Source organism: Cupressus sempervirens, chromosome 11 (genome assembly GCF_028749045.1).
Source record: "Cupressus sempervirens isolate cs-2001-9-10 chromosome 11, ASM2874904v1, whole genome shotgun sequence".
Taxonomy (NCBI): domain Eukaryota; kingdom Viridiplantae; phylum Streptophyta; class Pinopsida; order Cupressales; family Cupressaceae; genus Cupressus; species Cupressus sempervirens.
In genome coordinates, this window is record NC_143128.1 from 162,091,947 (window position 1) to 162,109,378 (window position 17,432).

Sequence of the window (17,432 nt, forward strand, 5' to 3'; positions counted from 1 at the left end):
GGGACTTCGGTTTTGATAGGAAGAGATTAGTAAAGTCCCCTAGTGTCCATGTCATGCCATAAGGTGGATCCCCACTAAGAATCTTTCCAGCAAAAATCTCTATCCTTAAGCTCCTTCCCACAACTGGTACATGGTTCTTATGCCAATAAATATTATAAATTTTATCAAAGTGTACTCCATCATCCATCAAGACTGTAGAAATGTTTGCAGCACTAAAGCATTTTGAGCATATAGTCTCCAGACCCTGAAAACTATGACACTTTTCAACTGCCTCAAATGTTGTCATACAATTGTACAGCTTTCCAATATCCTGTATGCTTCTCTTGCAGGTGCTTTAGAGAAGAAACATGGTGGTGGAATCGGGTTTCACATGGCTAACTGCATTTAACGAAAGTGATTTCATCACTGCTTTGCTATCGCCTTGTTCTAATCACCTTTCATGCCCATGAGATGGCCAAAACTTTAAGAAATTTCGTCAAACAAATCGATGGCAGCTTCTATTACCATTCTGGCAGCCAAGGCTTTACAATGATGATTCATCAAATAACTTATCAGTGAGTGTGCCTACTTTATCAACATTGCTTCACATGTTCATCAAGTCATTGCAGATTGAGCAAAGACTGCACAGGCGTAGAGGATGCTAAAGCATAGATTGAGAAGGGTCATCTTCATCTGAGCTCGTCATATTTTCTATCCGGTACAACTTAAGAGACTTCCTTTGCTATTCCTGTCTTACTTTGACTTTAGCGGGATTCATGTACAATTTCGGAGGAAGCTAAGATAAAGCTCAGATAACTTTAGACTCCACACAAAACCAATTGCATGACTCGCAGACTTTTGAAATCTCAATGGTGACCAATATTCCCATAGTGATTGAATTTAAAGTGTTCAAATAGCACCAAATTAGGCATTTCATCAAACATGTTGGGGTCCACATATATGCCTCTGCACTAGGCTGCTCTTGCAATTGACTCGATGTTCTCCCCATTCACCTGATGCAAGGAGAAGTATCAAGCTGCAGTTTGGTTGAGATGTTTTGTCAAACAACTTGCGTGACTTGCTAAGGTTTCATTCAGACTCTTTGCTCATACATATTGCACTACACTCCCCAATTTTTCTATTTATGGGTTCACATTTCAGATGCATATCCCTATAGATGTTGAGCTCAATTAGAGGCCAGTCAATGGATCGCAGAATAAGGTAGTATCACGTGCCTCTCTTCCTCAAGCCAATACTGTTTAATGGTATTCAGTCAAACGGTTCACGTGACTTCTTTGTCTTCTTCCATACCTCCATGGTGAGTGGAGAGGCACCATCCTCTTTGTAACAGACTGAATTGCTATGTTTATAACCGATTTCGTCTTTCAAGTATCAAGCATCATGACTTGCATTTTGTCAACCATAGCATTCAGTCTCAGTCCGCACCATTGTTGTTCTTCACTCCTTCAACTTGATAACTGAAACTGCACCAACACTTTAAAGGCTACTAAAGGGCATCTAACAAATGGAGGATTGGAGCAAGATACTCTCCGGTTACACTAGCAGCCACTTGGCTTATCCTATCAAATACTTCACACGTGACTGAACTATGATATTGCAAATTGGATCTTTGATTGGTGTCGTAGATAACGTAAGCATCCTTCCTCAAATGTTTGTGGTGGTCTCGAGAATCAATGAACATTCAGATAATCGAGTCAAACATATCAACCTCTATTCCTCTAATCCTGACATCATCTGATATAGTATGTATTTGAGGCATCACAGTTTGTTCCCACCATGGGTTGCATCTTCCCATGAGATAATATAATAAATTGAGATGTTGAAAAGAGATAGGTTAGTATTATGGCAAATAGTTAAGATTCGGGAGAGAGAAGGAAAAGACCAAGTCTTGGCTCCAACTTGCAAACTCTAACTTTCCAACCTTAACTTTCACAAAGTTAAGGTTGATAGAAAGAGAGTAAACATAGTACATAGAGAAATAAAACTTTTAGTACATAGAGAGAGAAGGTTTTAGTACGGGGAGAGAGAAGTTTTTGCATTTTAAATTTACTCTCTCCCGAACTAAAATTTCTTTAACTTCTTGGGTAAATTATCAGGGTAACAAGTTTGAACATGCATATTTTATAATGTTTATCATTTAAGCTTTAAATGACATTAAGAGTTTATGATGTATCATGCTATGTGGTATTCTCAATTTAATTCTTGTTTTTACGGTGTGTGTGTGATTTTACATGTTCCTTGTACAAAAGAACCAGAAATGAATCCAGTTCCAAGAAATAGTTGGAACCATGTACATAAACAAGATCCATACCGAAACTAGTAACTTAGCTAATAATTTAACCATTTACACTGCCCTGTACAATATTTCAGGCAGGATATTTGTACAACTTTTGGCAGTTTTTATTACAACTGACCATCATCCTCTGTACTGGTGTAAAAACTTACAGTAGGTGAAGACCCCATATTTGCCAACAAATTTTCACCCAAATCCAGCAGCACCAACAGCGGATATCAATAATAGCAATATTTGAAGATGGAATCAGTCAATGATTGTCTAAAAAAAAACATCTTATATTTCCAGGGCTAGTATCTTTTTTGTTTTTTCTGCAATTTAGAAGAATTTAGGGTTTTGATTTTTTACAGTTTTAGGTGACAATTTAGATGAATTTAGGGTTTTGATTTTTTACAGTTTTAGGTGACACCGGAATGTCCACCAGCTGTCCCCAACAGAAGGAACTTTCCAGAGATGTTCCGTACTTCTGCAGAGTAGACCAAAAAAATTTCTCTTCTGCTGCTGATGGTGGCAGGGTGACAACTCCCCACTGTTTCCGCATTCCAAAGTTCATCACTATACCATATACATGATTAAAAAAAGACAGGACATCCCTATGGAACACTGATCCTAAATTAGTCCAAGCATTAATAAGGTAAAACCTTTTACAAAATGACTACTATAGAACTATGAGACAGACCATCAAATCACAAGACAAATTGTTTACACAGATTGCAGATCCATTTAGCAATCCTGTTCATAAAAACCACATAAGCCAAAACAACTTGACCTCAATAATCCTAGATAGCACCATATGCTACTTTTCCCAGGTTTTTGTTTGATGCTCCAATAAGAAGGATTTGCAAATGGCACAGTTGCCAATTTCAAAGACTGCAGAAAGCATTCCTTTGCTGTGCCACAACTAGTTCAGAAAATAAAGCTCCAGATTTTTTTCAACATAATTAAAAGGTTAATTTATGTACTGACATATTCTGAAATCATCAAGGCAATATAAATTGGTAGATCCATCTTTGGAAGTCGAGAATTAAAGAAACAGAGATGAATCTCTTAGACGACAAATTGTAGAATAGACAAATGTTGAATGTTAATAGCATTGAACTTAACCTGATTAACTTCCACCGCTCCCTGAATTCAGCAAGTCTAGACAAGAAGATCAAGGCAGAAGAATATTAAAACCAGATCTTTGACCCACTTAAAGATACTTAAAATTGACAGTCACAAAGATTGATATAATTCCCATGGTGGAAAACGAAGGGTGTCTTGTAGCTAGAGTCAATCTATATTGTTTCCGAAGTTTGGATGTTTACCAAAGGGCACATGTATGCAAAGGAGATGTCCAAAATTATTCAAACTGAATTTTTCTTCGCTGAAATCCCCACACCAAATACAGGGGGAACTTCTCAGTGCATTTCAAAGTATTGAAACAATTATATGCAAAGCAAATGCATACAAAAAACACATGGTTACCTATGAGATATCCAACCTTATAGAAATCACATTTCTTCACTGAAACTCACAAATCAAAACCAGGAAGAAATTTTCACCGTGCTTCAGTATATTGAAACATCTAAATGTAAAAGAACAGTAAAAAAATTGTCTCTTAATGATTGAACAGGTAAATCATGAAATCTAAATGTCAAATGGAACCCTTTATCACTTGATGGCTCGTGCTGAATGCCAATGCATTGCCTGAAGTGAACCCTTGGGCATAATGGATAAAAGTGGACCTAGCCAATAACATAAGGAGACACCCATATTCTGAACTGCCTTTGACTTCAGCAAGTTGTCAAAAAACATTACCAAAGCATATGAGAATTCATACAATGTGAAGTGTGATATTCCCTTCTAGAAATAGAATCTTATATTGAATTATAATTAATCAATTTAATTATTATTAATCTAATATTAATAATATTACTTTATAGTATTACTCATTAATATTAATTGTCATTAATATTATATTGATTTGTCTATCAATATTAATCTACATCCTTAATATTTGATAATAATGATCTATGATATTAATCAATGTCAATATCAATGATTGACATTAAGTGAATGACCAATAATACTGATGGATCTTCTATCAGCTCCCTATTAGCGACTGTACCAATGCTTTAAGGTAGTGATTTAATTGATATGGTAGTCAAAAATCCATGTCAGAGCCATCCCCGCAACGGTAGTAAAGTTGTGACCCGTGCACTGAAGAGATGTCTCTCCCCCATGTAGGTACACTTCAGGACTAACAGAAAATATTAAAAAATTGGTCATATCAACACCAACGGTCATAACAGATTTGAACGCAATGCAATTCTGCAGATTGTTTTTTGCAGCAAGAGACATATGCTTTATGAGTCGGATGCCCTGTAATTTTCTCCAAGCTTGTAGTTCACTATTGGATGGAAAAAAGCAAGATTACTCCAAAGATAACAAGGGCATTTCACCGTAAAGTATGTCTTTAGTATCATTGAGAATGATCGACTATGGTATGTTGATAGCTCTGCACAAGTAATCAACGATTCTTAATGAGGACTGAGAATATAATGATCGACTATAGATGATTAGTCAAGCCTAACTGGTGCAAATAAGATTATTATCCGATTATAAGTTGGGTGTTTAGAGGCACACATAAGATGTGCCCTTTGAATGTAACCTTTCAATCAATGGGATATAATTAATCAATCAATCCCATTACAGCTGATATAGGAGGAAAATAGAGAAATGGCCTTATAAGGAAATAACATCAGAACCAAAGAATACAGATCGTAGTTTGCGACAACAAATCCATGTAATGTATACTGGCATAAAGGCCACAATAGTTGTGAATTTCAAATAATAAACAGCTACCATAAATAAGTAGTATACACATAAGAAATATAAACAATTACCTAGAGATACGTACTAAACAAAACATACTCAGACTCATTACTATTTAGTACGGAAGGAAAGAATACAGATTATAAAAGAATATGGATTATAAAATATAATTGTTACTCTTCACAAGGAAGATAAATACTCTACATAAATCAGTGACTATGCTAAGTGTGATTGTAAATATGTCAATACTTGTCCTCCTCCCTCCTGGATAGCTTGGATTGGATATTAATATCTTCCCATAGACGGTGAGAAATCACAACTTCACATGTGCTTGCAATTGTTTAAAGGAGAGGTGACTGTTCGTAACAAATATTTTACTCGGACCTACTTAAATGTTTCCTAACATTCCCTCCAATCACATCTTACCAATATTCTTAACACTTGATCAATGGTTGTACCGTATCTTGGGAAATGCTACAATAAGGAAGGGATGGTTTATTCCCATTAAGACCACAACTTCATAAAGAATAAGTACTCTGCTTAATGAGATGCCTTCTCTGATCTTTAATCATTAGTCAGATCAATACCTTTGCTGCTCCTAATCATTTACCAGATTGTTACTAATGCGATTACGTCTGAGGGGAATCAATATATAGTTTAGATATTATTGCTAATGCTCAAAATATTTCCACCTGAACAAATTCTTGCTCAATTTGTGTGACATAAATAATATATTTATCTCAATTAATGTTTCCCCTTGCAATCGGAGCATGACCTACACATCTGCCATCTTCCAATTACCTCCTGAAGCCTTATTGGTGACACTTGCTGGCTTTTATAATAATGAAATGAAATGCCATAACAGTGAGCTCCAGTTGACTTCTTCTGAGACATTACAACTCATGAATCAGTCAGCTCTCCTTATTTGTTGTTTATTTGAGTCCGCCCTGCTCTAGCAAATTTGCTGACTGATTATAAACATTTTTTAGTAGATATGGCCTTTTAATATCTGTCTTGATGTTGACAGACGACCGTAACGTTTGGAGAAATTGTCAAGTCTCAAGACAATTTCTTGCCTAGGGTTTAGACGTTTTCAATGTTGGATCAGATGTCATAGCAGGAACATGACAAAGAGGAAATAGAGGGCAAACGAAAACAATACCAGGAAAGAAACAAAGAAATATGCTACTTTCATTTTACTGAGCAAGGAAAGATTAGGACAATCTCAAATGGTAAGGAAACATCACGACAACAAGATCACCAACAAATGCAAAGTGCAATGGATGAAAATAAGACAGTACCAAAGAATAAATGCATGGTCAGTTAAACAAATCTTTAAAAAAACACAACAAATGGAAAAGATTTGGGTCAGTCACGACTCCCAAAGTCGACCAAAGCTAACCCATGCAGCAAGAGTGATTGTCATCAAGGACAAATAAAGCTTTTGTTTTAATACAATGCTTCTTTACAAACAAACTCTACCCAGAAAAGTGGAACAACTCTTCCATGTAAGCCAAAAGCAGTGGACCCAACACTCTCAAAAAAGAAGTGCCCAAGGGAAAGATGTCAAAAAAAGGCAATTCGCAAACAAGCTTCTCCATTTTGAAAAACCACATCAGTGTATTTCATTCTCAAGTATAAATCCCTTATTAAGTATTAGCATTCCCAGATTTCTCACCTTTAGCAAATGCAGAGATGAGAAAAATGAAATAACACAGAATTCCCAAGCGTGACAATAACTAAGAGTGAGATTGTTGTTAACTAAGTGTGGAGAGAGCTGTAGTAGAGAATTAGATAATAAATAGCTAGGTAGCTAAAGAATCCTCTTCACACTAACACAACCCACAAGCGGCAAAATATTGCATCTTCTTTCACCAATTGAGCTTTTTGTGATTATTTTTTGAATAAGTTAATTGCTGTCCCTCTGTCCTTCCCAAAACATGGGTTTTTTTTTTTTTTTGCTTTTGCTGAAATTGTGTACCTGAAATTTGGAAAAAAACTGAAAATGCCGTTGTGATTTGCTTAATTTTTTTATGCCACATCACCCTAAAATAAAAAATTTATGCCACAACAACTTTTAGCAAAGTACTTAGTAAATGATAAGCTACTTTTTATAGTCTAAAAGTGGCATAGGTTCAATCCATACTTGAAAATAATATGAACTAACAATATTTTTTATGCCACATCACCCTATGAAAATCTTTTAAACTTGTTTCTGTTTCATAGGTTGAAGGTTGTGCAACAACTTTTAGCAAAGTACTTAGTAAAGGATAAGCTAGATTTTAGAGTCTAAAAGTGTCATAGGTTCAATCCGCACTTGAAAAAACAAGCTTGCTGATGAATTCATTGATTTTTGCATGGAAAAAAATGAAAAAATGATAACTAAAGCTCCATCTTTGAAAATTGTTAGTGCTTTAAGGATTTCTCATGAAATTGATAAGAGCGTTAAACTATGCAAAAAAATTAATAGACTTACTGCAAACATGAAAAATTCCATCAACAGCCCTTATGTGAGAAAGAAAGTTGTTTCCAAGTCCCTGTCCATCATGTGCTCCTCGTACCAACCCTGCTATGTCATGCACTTCCAAAAATGCAGAAACCTGCATGAAATATTGAAGGAAGATTGTAGTTAGTCCACTACTTAAATCATTATCACACACTCATACCCCTTATCACAGCCATATTAACTGGCTGATAAAAAGTGCATATGTCCACATCGATGTAAAGTTGAAATTATAAAAATAAATGCATGTCATAAGCATCTAAACCAATTTAAATATCTTGCCCGTTCTATGCCTTCAAAAAATTGATAGCAGAAAACATCAAGTATCCCTCATTGCAGAAAAGTCAAAGTAGAATATTCCACAAGTCAAGGCATTGCAATTCTCCAGTACCTATCTGATTTATGATATTTTAATGGAATGCACTGTCTTTATTTCAACACATCAATGCATATTATAAGAATCACATCATTTTAAGTGCACCCACATTAAATTATGTGTATAAATGTTCAAATGCAATCACTTTAATATAATGAGTGACTTTCCATAAACACAAAATGGAGATAAAGTCCAAAAAAATTCATGCATATTTGAGTTCTTATTGTTCAAAATACAATAAATGCACTAACTAGGACTTTAACCTAGAACCTCAGATGCAACTCTGTGTGCTCTCCACTAAGCCACCAGCTCGTCAAAAGTTCAATATTTTTTTCAAGTGCTGACACTTATAGACTATAAAGAGTAGCTTATCATTTACTAAGTACTTTGCTAAAAGTTGTTGTGCAACCTTCAACCTATGAAACAGAAACAAGTCTAAAAGATTATTTTAGGGTGATGTGGTATAAAAAAATCAAGCAAATTGCAAGGCCATTTTCAGTATTTTTCAAAATTTCAGGTACACAAATTCAGCAAAAGCAAAAAAATAAACATATTTTGGGAAGGACAGAGGGACAGCAATTAACTCATTCAAAAAAAATCACAAAAAGCTCAACTGATGGAAAAAGCTGCAGGTTTTTGCCACTTGTAGGTTGTGTCAGTGTGAAGAGGATTTTTTAGCTACCTAGCTATTTATTAGCTAGTTCTCTACTATAGCTCTCCACACTTAGTTTACTTAGGGACATTTTCACTTTATCTCACATTGGTTGTGTTTTTACTTTCTTGGGTCGTAAATGCTTTATATTAATATAAACTCACACATTGCTCTCTTATGAGCATCTCATCTCATACCATTGCAGTGCATTGTAATTGCACTCTAAAGGGACGTTTTCACTTTATCTCACATTGGTTGTGTTTTTAGTCTCTTGGGTGGTAAATGCTTTATACTCACACATTGCTCTCTTATGAGCATCTCATCTCATACCATTGCAGTGCATTGTAATTGCACTCCAAAGGTGTTGCTTGTACATTCCCCTAATGCTAGTTTGCTTCTTCAGTATTTGCTGTTATCTTGTCGAGGCTAGTTCTGTGTTGTTATTTTGATCTTGTATCATTGTCATTCACAGTTTAATTTCTATTTGTTTGCAGTAATTTTTCTGGGTTATTCATCTTTCCAGATTCTAGCATTATATCAAGAGTTATTCTAGTAAATGAATAGATTTAATTTCTTTGATTGAGAGATTTGGGGCATTTTTACAAATATTTTGTAAACTCTGTTTTCTGGCATCCTGGTAATTCTAATGGCTGTTTTCATTTGTTCCATAGCATCCAAAAGGTGCAAAAAGTCATATCTGGCTTTCGTTTCACCACAATCAAACAAAGAGTGAAGGTGTATTTAATTTTGCATCAGATCTGATCCTTCTGCTCATCAAATCAAAAAACAATTTATAAGTATTTTTCTTTACCCCAAAAAACTATCTGGATACCTTTTAGTTTATGCAAATCCTGAGCAGATCCAGTGAAATTTGCTGTCGAAAAGGCGTCAGTACTGCTTTTTTCGACTGGCTGAAGGTTAAATTTAATTCATTTCATCTTTTGCTTGCTGGATTGGAAAACTAAGTATGGGTATTTTTTGTAGCCCAAAAATATTTCTAAGTTTCTATTATCATATAAGTCCCCTCCTCATATGTACTTATTTAAATATGAATTTCGTTGTTAAATCCTTTATAGGAGATTTGAATGGATGTTTGAGTACAAGAAGCAATGGTATGGGGATATATTGTTGTTCCTACCTAGGAACCATGTAGAGGACATTATGATGATTATGGCTATCTAACATATAATGATTTGATGATTGTTACAATAATATAACGTAATACGTACCATCTTCTGAATCATTTGAAACTCGAAGACAAAGATTATCAACTCTCTAGAAGTTCCCTTAAGTAGCTTAAAATTTTAAATATTATAAGTACATTGTGATGTGTTAAATTTGTTAGGGTATCGTGTACAAGAGTAACTACTTATGTATTGGGATGAGTTATTAGGTTACTCGAAATTACGATTTAAGTCATAAACATTGTGTGCAATCTCTAGGATACTTCTGCATAACCAGGTGGTAGAAAGTTATGGATTTATATGATTATGATGATGGATATGAATTAAGGTTTTATGGTTTAAGTGTCCTAATCGAAATTGAGATCAGTTGATATGTTCATATACTCTGTGATTCAAGACTTACTACATTGTTCGACTGTTTAAACATTGATTTGTACTAACGATGATATGAGGTGTTTCACCTTATGATGATGATGATGTTAATTATGGTACCTTGATGATTACGATATATGCATTTAGATAGTCAAGGTTTGCCTTATTGGTGATGTTTATGATGTTTTGGGTATATGTATGCATTACAATGATTATTGCAGTATTTTAATTCGAACTAATGAATATGTTATGATGATTCAATTATGAGATTAGTGATGATTAAATATGTGTGCAAAAATGAGAAAGGTTATTTAAATGAAAGTTTTAATATTTTGATCAATGTGATTATGCAAATTTGGTTTAAATATATGAATGTGATGTTATCGAACTACTGATATTTGGATTGAGTGTACAGGATAATTAACCATGGAATTAATTGAAGAATCGGTAATTGACCCTATGTGCAAATTGTAAAACTAAGGCTGAAACCAATAAAGTGATCTGAACCTCGTTGTCAAGTGTTTAATTTGTATTGTAATATGAATGTATGTTTATCATTCTGTATTTTGTGACATGTCAAATGTTATGTAAAAGTAGATCTTATGGTGTCACTTGACACTCGTTATATGCATTTGTACTAACATGTCAATTTAGGGTTAGCAAAGTAACTCGTTAACCTAAAACTGATTTAGTTGGTAACCTAAATTAGTGTCCCTTAATTAGGGTTTAGTGGAAAGGTTACATCCTTAGGGTTTTTGAAGATCAAATATTTCAAGCCAATTGTATAGGTCATAAATTGATCCTAGAAGCCAAAATTAATGTAATTCAAGTGCTCAAATGGTATGTGTATGGGTTAGGAACCTTTTCCACCCTTCTAGAACTTCCTAGCAACATTTATGACCCCTAAAATATCTCAATTTCTCTTTAGTGTGAAAATGGATCATCTCCATGAGGTTACCCAAGTTTTCACTCTTTCAAAAGGTTGTCTTGATGATAGGGGCAAGTAGGAAAACCATAGGAGGCTTAAAGTCAAGATTAGAGTTATTGTTATGTTGGGTAGATAAGTTTGGAGGCTATTTAGAGTCCCTTTGAAGAGTTGAGGGTTGTTCGCCCATTCTCTACATTTAGCAAAGTCAAGTTTGCAACTGCAAGGAAACAGAGGATTTAGCGCATCTCAAAATTCATTCTTGTCATAACCTTTGTGAAGGTAGGTTCTCCATTGCCATGATTATGCCCTTTTTGTTCATTGCTTGTACGTATAAAATTCTTGCATATTGTAGTATGTGTGTTGTTTGTATCATGTGAGGGATGGGTATTGTGGGTTTTTCCTTGCTTCATTTTATATTTCTTCTCTTTGTTTTGTTGGGAAAACTGTGAAGGGTGTGTTAACATTACTCACCCTCAGATAGGACTGAAGTGGCCATGTCCATGTAAGAATTTTCCTTAAGGAAAAATTCACCCAAGACCAAGAAACTCAAACACAAGCACAACAGTAGACCAAAGAGAGTATGATCAGAAAGATGATATAATATTCATTCAATATGGATGTAAGTACACTAAGAGTGCCTATACATAAAGGCCTCTGGAATGCTTCTAGAATGCATAGAAGTCAGCAATATGATAAGTCATACAACCTGGCACATGTCCACCAGATATGGTTATCCTTGATTAAGCACAGGAGTAAGTGTGATGATGAGAGGATAAGCCTACAAAGGTGTAGCACGCAAAATTATGTTGTAGACAACATGTGCTAAAATGGAAGTGTGAATAACTTGTCTACATGACAACTCAGTTAATGATGCAAACTCCAGTGTTGTAGACACCATGTGCTAAATTAAAGTTGCTTACTCCAGTGTTGTCAACATGACAACTCATAAGAGTACGCAAACTCCTAAGTGTCTCACCAAATAAATAATAAAATAATGCAATATAATAAAATAATGCATTAACCTAAGTAAACTTAAGTAAAGTGTAAATAGTAAATACGTATTTACACCAACACCCCCCCCTTAAGTGCAACTTAGGGGAATGCACTTAAGCTTACGAAAGCTAGGATGAAATGCAAGATGGGTCCCGGCTACTAGGCCATGTTAGGTACCCATGTACATAATGAAATGCAATCTCTCATAAAGCAAAGAAAGAGGGAAAACCTCATGGGAAAAACCCTCACCCGAAAAGAGAGATGAAAAAACTAGATGCATGGATGGATGGAGTAATCAAGACCCCCCCATTACGACATACATCAAGTATATACAATAGAGAAATGTGAGAAGAACACTATCCCAAAAGAGGAAAAGGTCCCCCTCACAAGAGAGAAGAAGAAGAGAGACAAGGTAGTCTCCCCCCCCAAATGAAGAGTGTCGATCAGTGATAGTTGCTCCAATGTAGAAGCTGATCCAGGACTACTGAATAGTGTTCCTTCCCTTTGGAAGAAACAATACCATAGGTACAAGTGAGATGCTTCCACTGTGTGTGGAAAGAATCCTGATGATTGATGATGTATCTGAAACCTACTCAACTGTCCTTGTCAAGGACGAATGTAGAACCTGTCTCAAAGAACCTACTATCTCTTCAAATGATAAAGAGAACTCCTACAATTGTTGTACATAAGCATCCACAATCACATCAACTTGTGAAGATCGATCATGTAAGATCGATCATGTAGAGAATGGACATGAGGGTCTGAGTGAGCCCTCGCAACAACTGAAGAAGGATCTTCCCCATCAAAGAGAAGATGTATATCATCAATGATGTCTTCCAAATCTACTATATATGACTCCACGAACAATACCCTGTTGTACTAAACCTATCACTATGGCAATATATGCATGTGGAATGTGTTGATGTCGTGACCTCTCGCTGCAACTGTCGATAGAACCCCATGTATCTGAATCTGTTGAAGCACTATTGCTAGTGTCACTATCAGTTTCCACAATGTATGAAGTGCGAAGAGGATCAGAGGATAAGCTTGGTGAACTCTCCTCAAAGTGTACATCCTTCTCCACAAAGATCTCATGTGTCTCAAGATCCAGAAGTCTATATGCCTTAACATTGTCTTCATATCCGACGAAAGTACAAGGCCTAGGTGGTGGTGCCTTGCATCCCTTGGAAGATATGTTTGCCCATGTTGGACGACCGAAGACTCTAAAGTGTGTCACTACTGGTTTTCTGCCACACCATACCTCAAAAGGAGTCTTTCTATCTAAGGCAGGATGAGGAGACCTATTAAGTATGTGATTGGCAATGCTGATTGCTTCAACTTCAAGTGATGGATCTAGAGATTTGGTTTGTATCATGCAACCTGCCATAGACTTAAGAGTTTGGATCCTCAATGCTGCAAAATCTATCTTGTGCGAACTAAATGCTGGTGGATTCTGAAGATCAATACCCTCAAGTTTGCAAAAGTCTTTAAGTCTTTTGTTCACATATCTGCTTTCATTGTCCATTCTTAGAACTTTGATGGCTTTCCTCGATTTTTGTTCAACATGAGCTTTGAAGGCTAGAAATTTGTCCAACACTTCATTCTTGTGAAGAAGAAAGTAGATCTATGTATACCGTGAAAAGTCATCAATGAAAGTAAGTCCATAGCAACCCTGGCTGACTGATGTCACTGCAAAAGGACCTGCTAGTAGCATGTGACCAACTGAAGAACACCTTGTGCTCTTGAAGACTTCCCTTTATTAAACTTCTCCTCTAGATGCATATCCACTGAACATGTTGAACATTCACCTTTGGAAAAGTTGATTGTAGGTAGACCTTTGACCATTTTGTTTGAGCAAAGTTGTTGAATATAGCAGAAGGCAAGATGTCAGAAGGCAAGATGTCCATACCGCTTATGGCATAATTTGATTTGAGAATTGGATTGACTCAACAAGGCTTGTAAAGGAGACTTGGGCACAATATGGGAGAAAGAATACAACCTTGTGTCATGATTAACTTTCCCCGTTGCAACCACTAAATCATCTTTTAGACTGCGTACCTTTACTGAGTTAGGAAGGAACTCAACTTTATGACCATATCCAAGGTGAGTGATTTGGTAAATTGAGAGGAGATTAGAACTTAGGTTGGAAACATAGAGAACATCTTTGAATTCTCCATTTTCCATCTCCACATTTCCTTTCCCTTCAACTTCCATTTTTGTATCATCTCCTACAAAGATGTGTGGTACCTTTGACTGCTTCAATGAAGAAAAATCTCCTTTTGAAGAACCCATATGATATGAAGCACCTGGGTCAAGAATTCATTCTATTGAAGAACTTGAATTTTCCATGAGAGCTTGTCCTTTGCCCTTTGAATCTAAAGAAGACCCATTCTCCTTATAAGCATTAGGCAGTGAAACATTATGTTTCTTTATGATTTGTTCGTCAACTCATCAAGCTTTTTATGATAACATTCACGTTCTTCATGAACCAACTTCTTGTAATAGGCACACTTTTTCTTGTCCTTATTATTGTCCCCATTCTTGTTTGAATTCGAGGAAGACTTGCCTTGTTGATTTGATTGCGGTGTTGTCTTTTCTGCATCCTCTGATTTGTTATTCTTTCACTTTGTTGGAGAAACTGTGAAGGGTGTGTTAACATTACTCACCCTCAGATAAGACAGAAGTGGCCACGTACGGGAGAAGGGCTTAGTTGAACTCCAGGTCAGTGCAGAGTCTCTTCTCATGATGAAAAGAGGAAGGAAGCAAGGTGTTATGGGACCTTGCTTATCATTGCAAAACTGAGTTTGTTTTGGGGAAATAAGGAGAGCAAAAAATGGAAGTTTATGCGATTTGGTAGCTTTGGAAGAGGCATATGATTTATGTTCTTCATCTCCTATCTAGAAAAATCCACCTTCTCCCTAGTCATAGGTTCATTATGAAACCTATTGTGCATAACTTGGATGGGAATTATTAATTATATGTTATGTCATTGTGATTGGTCTCTAAATGTCACCTGGTCGGTACTAGCTCAGTGGGTGGCCTTTCAGGGCCTAGGATGGGAGGTGAGCTCTCCATGGTTGTTCTTTATGTTTTGCAGATTGTCTAGATAGGTTCTCAAGATGGAGCAACCCAGTTATCTTGAGGCACTAATGGTGTCCTTGATGTCATGTTGTTGGAGATTTCTCCTTTGTATCACCTTCTTGGTTGAATCTTGTATTCCTGTTTAAAACAAAGAATTGTATCTTAATCTATGGAAGTTTTTTCAATATTGTGTGCCACACTTTCAAAAGGAGAACGAGATTTTTGTATAAATTGGTTGCATTGGATTGTAGTAAGATGCATACTTACTTTCCCTTAAATTCCTATTTTGATATTGTTGATGCGAGTTTTGTTTCACTTACAGAACATATTAGGATTTGAATATTTGATACAGGATATCAAACATACAACTCCTCTCTTGAAAAGTTAATGCTCATAAGACATGAGTATAACTCCAATGTTCCTTACACCGTTGAATACTCGCTCAGTTTTATCGATGTGATTTGTTGGTAATCACGTAGGCGGCCTTACACTATTCACTCAAGGATGACTTGGACTTTGGTGGAATGAAAGTGATGGTGACTCGGTTTGTGAAATGTGCAGAGGCAAATAATGTTGATGGTCACGATGATGGAGGGTGTGTCTGCCGATGATGATGTTGATGGGAAAGAGATGGTTGTGGAAGGTGAATGGATGAGTTCTATCACTTGATCTACTCTAACTTGCTTCTCTAAGCTTCGACTACCCAGCTACTTACTATTCTACTCCTACTCCTATGAATGGAAGGTTAGCAAACGGATGGGGATCGAACCTAATAAGAGCTGACCAGCGGCCTCACTTCCACAGGTGCAATGATTCAAAAGAATAATAGACTAGTTTACCACACAAAGCTTCCCAACTAGCCGCTACGATGCTAGTGGCCTAGTATTGATCCCTATCAAACATTTACCAATGCTACCATACAACTATCCATCTACTTTAACTTCACTTAAACAACTTCAAATGCAACCAACTTAAAACAACTTGAAAGAAAATTTAACTAAGTGGAAGTAGAAAACATGCAATAACACCCAATGTTCTTGATCAAAATGCCAATCGCAACAATGAAAAAGAGAGCAATTTTGGTATTATTTTCGCAACAATTTCTCCAACACTTTACAAATGAGAGCAAATGGTCTTTTATAGGGGCCAAAAATACAACGGACGGTGGAGATTAAAACAAGACCAACGATCCAGATTAGATCCTCAAAACCCTAATTAGGGTTGCCACCCCATCGACCGATGAGAAGCCGCCACCTCATTAATGGACCAATGAAAAAAGTGCAAAAAGTGGCAACCAATGAGAAGGCACCAAAATGGTGGCCAATCAAAAATAGACACTTGTCCTATTCTAGAAGAAAGGGAAATTTGCCACTTGGGCTTACATCAAATGATCTTCTAATATAAATCTTCCTTTTTCTTTCATTTTCTTAGCTAAGGCAATGAACCTAGCTAGCCTTTCATTAACTTCTTCCATAGGAGGACAAGGTGTGTGCTTCGCCTTGAGTTCCGCTGTCTTTGCCACGCTGTTCGCTGCTTGTAGTATTTTTTCATGATCCTTCTCATATTCCTTTGCAAATCCAATAAAAGTGCTGAGAGAGGAAAGGGTGCGCAAATGCTTTTTCCTGATGGCAACTTTTTCCAACTCATCCAACCTCGATCCAAAATCTGTTTCATTGACATCCTCTTCTCTAATATTCTCAAAATCAAGTGCCACTATAAGCCTCGATGATTTGTTAACTCCTTTCCTTCCCTTGCGTATCCAATTCTGCTTTAGATGAGTGTAATAGGCCCCTTAGTTATCTTGAAATGACTTAGTTGCTTGATCCATCATTACAATTGTCATGCCCTTGTACTGGGGAATGTTAAATGTTTCTTCAATCGCTTGTTCGCCAATACTGGCCAACACTCTCTTCCCTCCATCAAAAATGATGGAATTATTGTTTAGATCAAATATGGATGCACATTCCATAATCAATTCTGGACAAGGCAATGTGGGAGGAAAGGCCGCTACGTGTACAATTCCACTCTTGCAAATCCTTTTTGCCAAGGGGGATTGTTCTTCCTTCAGTCTATCCCTCATCCGTATCATGTCCACTGTACAGATATTGGTGTCAGTTATTCTCTTCATTTTCGAGAAGAATGAAGTATTGGGCGTCATATCCTCTTTGTCTTAGTGTTCGCCCGCTTGGGATTCTTACTTGCACTATCATCCTCCATGCTCGTCGCCCTATTA

At 36.3% G+C, this 17,432-nt stretch overlaps 1 protein-coding gene across 1 annotated transcript in view; it reads right to left on the bottom strand.

The window, feature by feature from the left end:
• LOC149528693 (GTP binding protein) overlaps positions 1–17,432 on the bottom strand; it is a 124,796-nt gene that overhangs the window by 89,369 nt on the left and 17,995 nt on the right. The window contains exon 3 of the mRNA XM_089811358.1: positions 7,587–7,710. Within this exon, the coding sequence (XP_089667484.1) occupies positions 7,587–7,710 (124 nt within the window). The remainder of the gene's footprint in view (positions 1–7,586; positions 7,711–17,432) is intronic.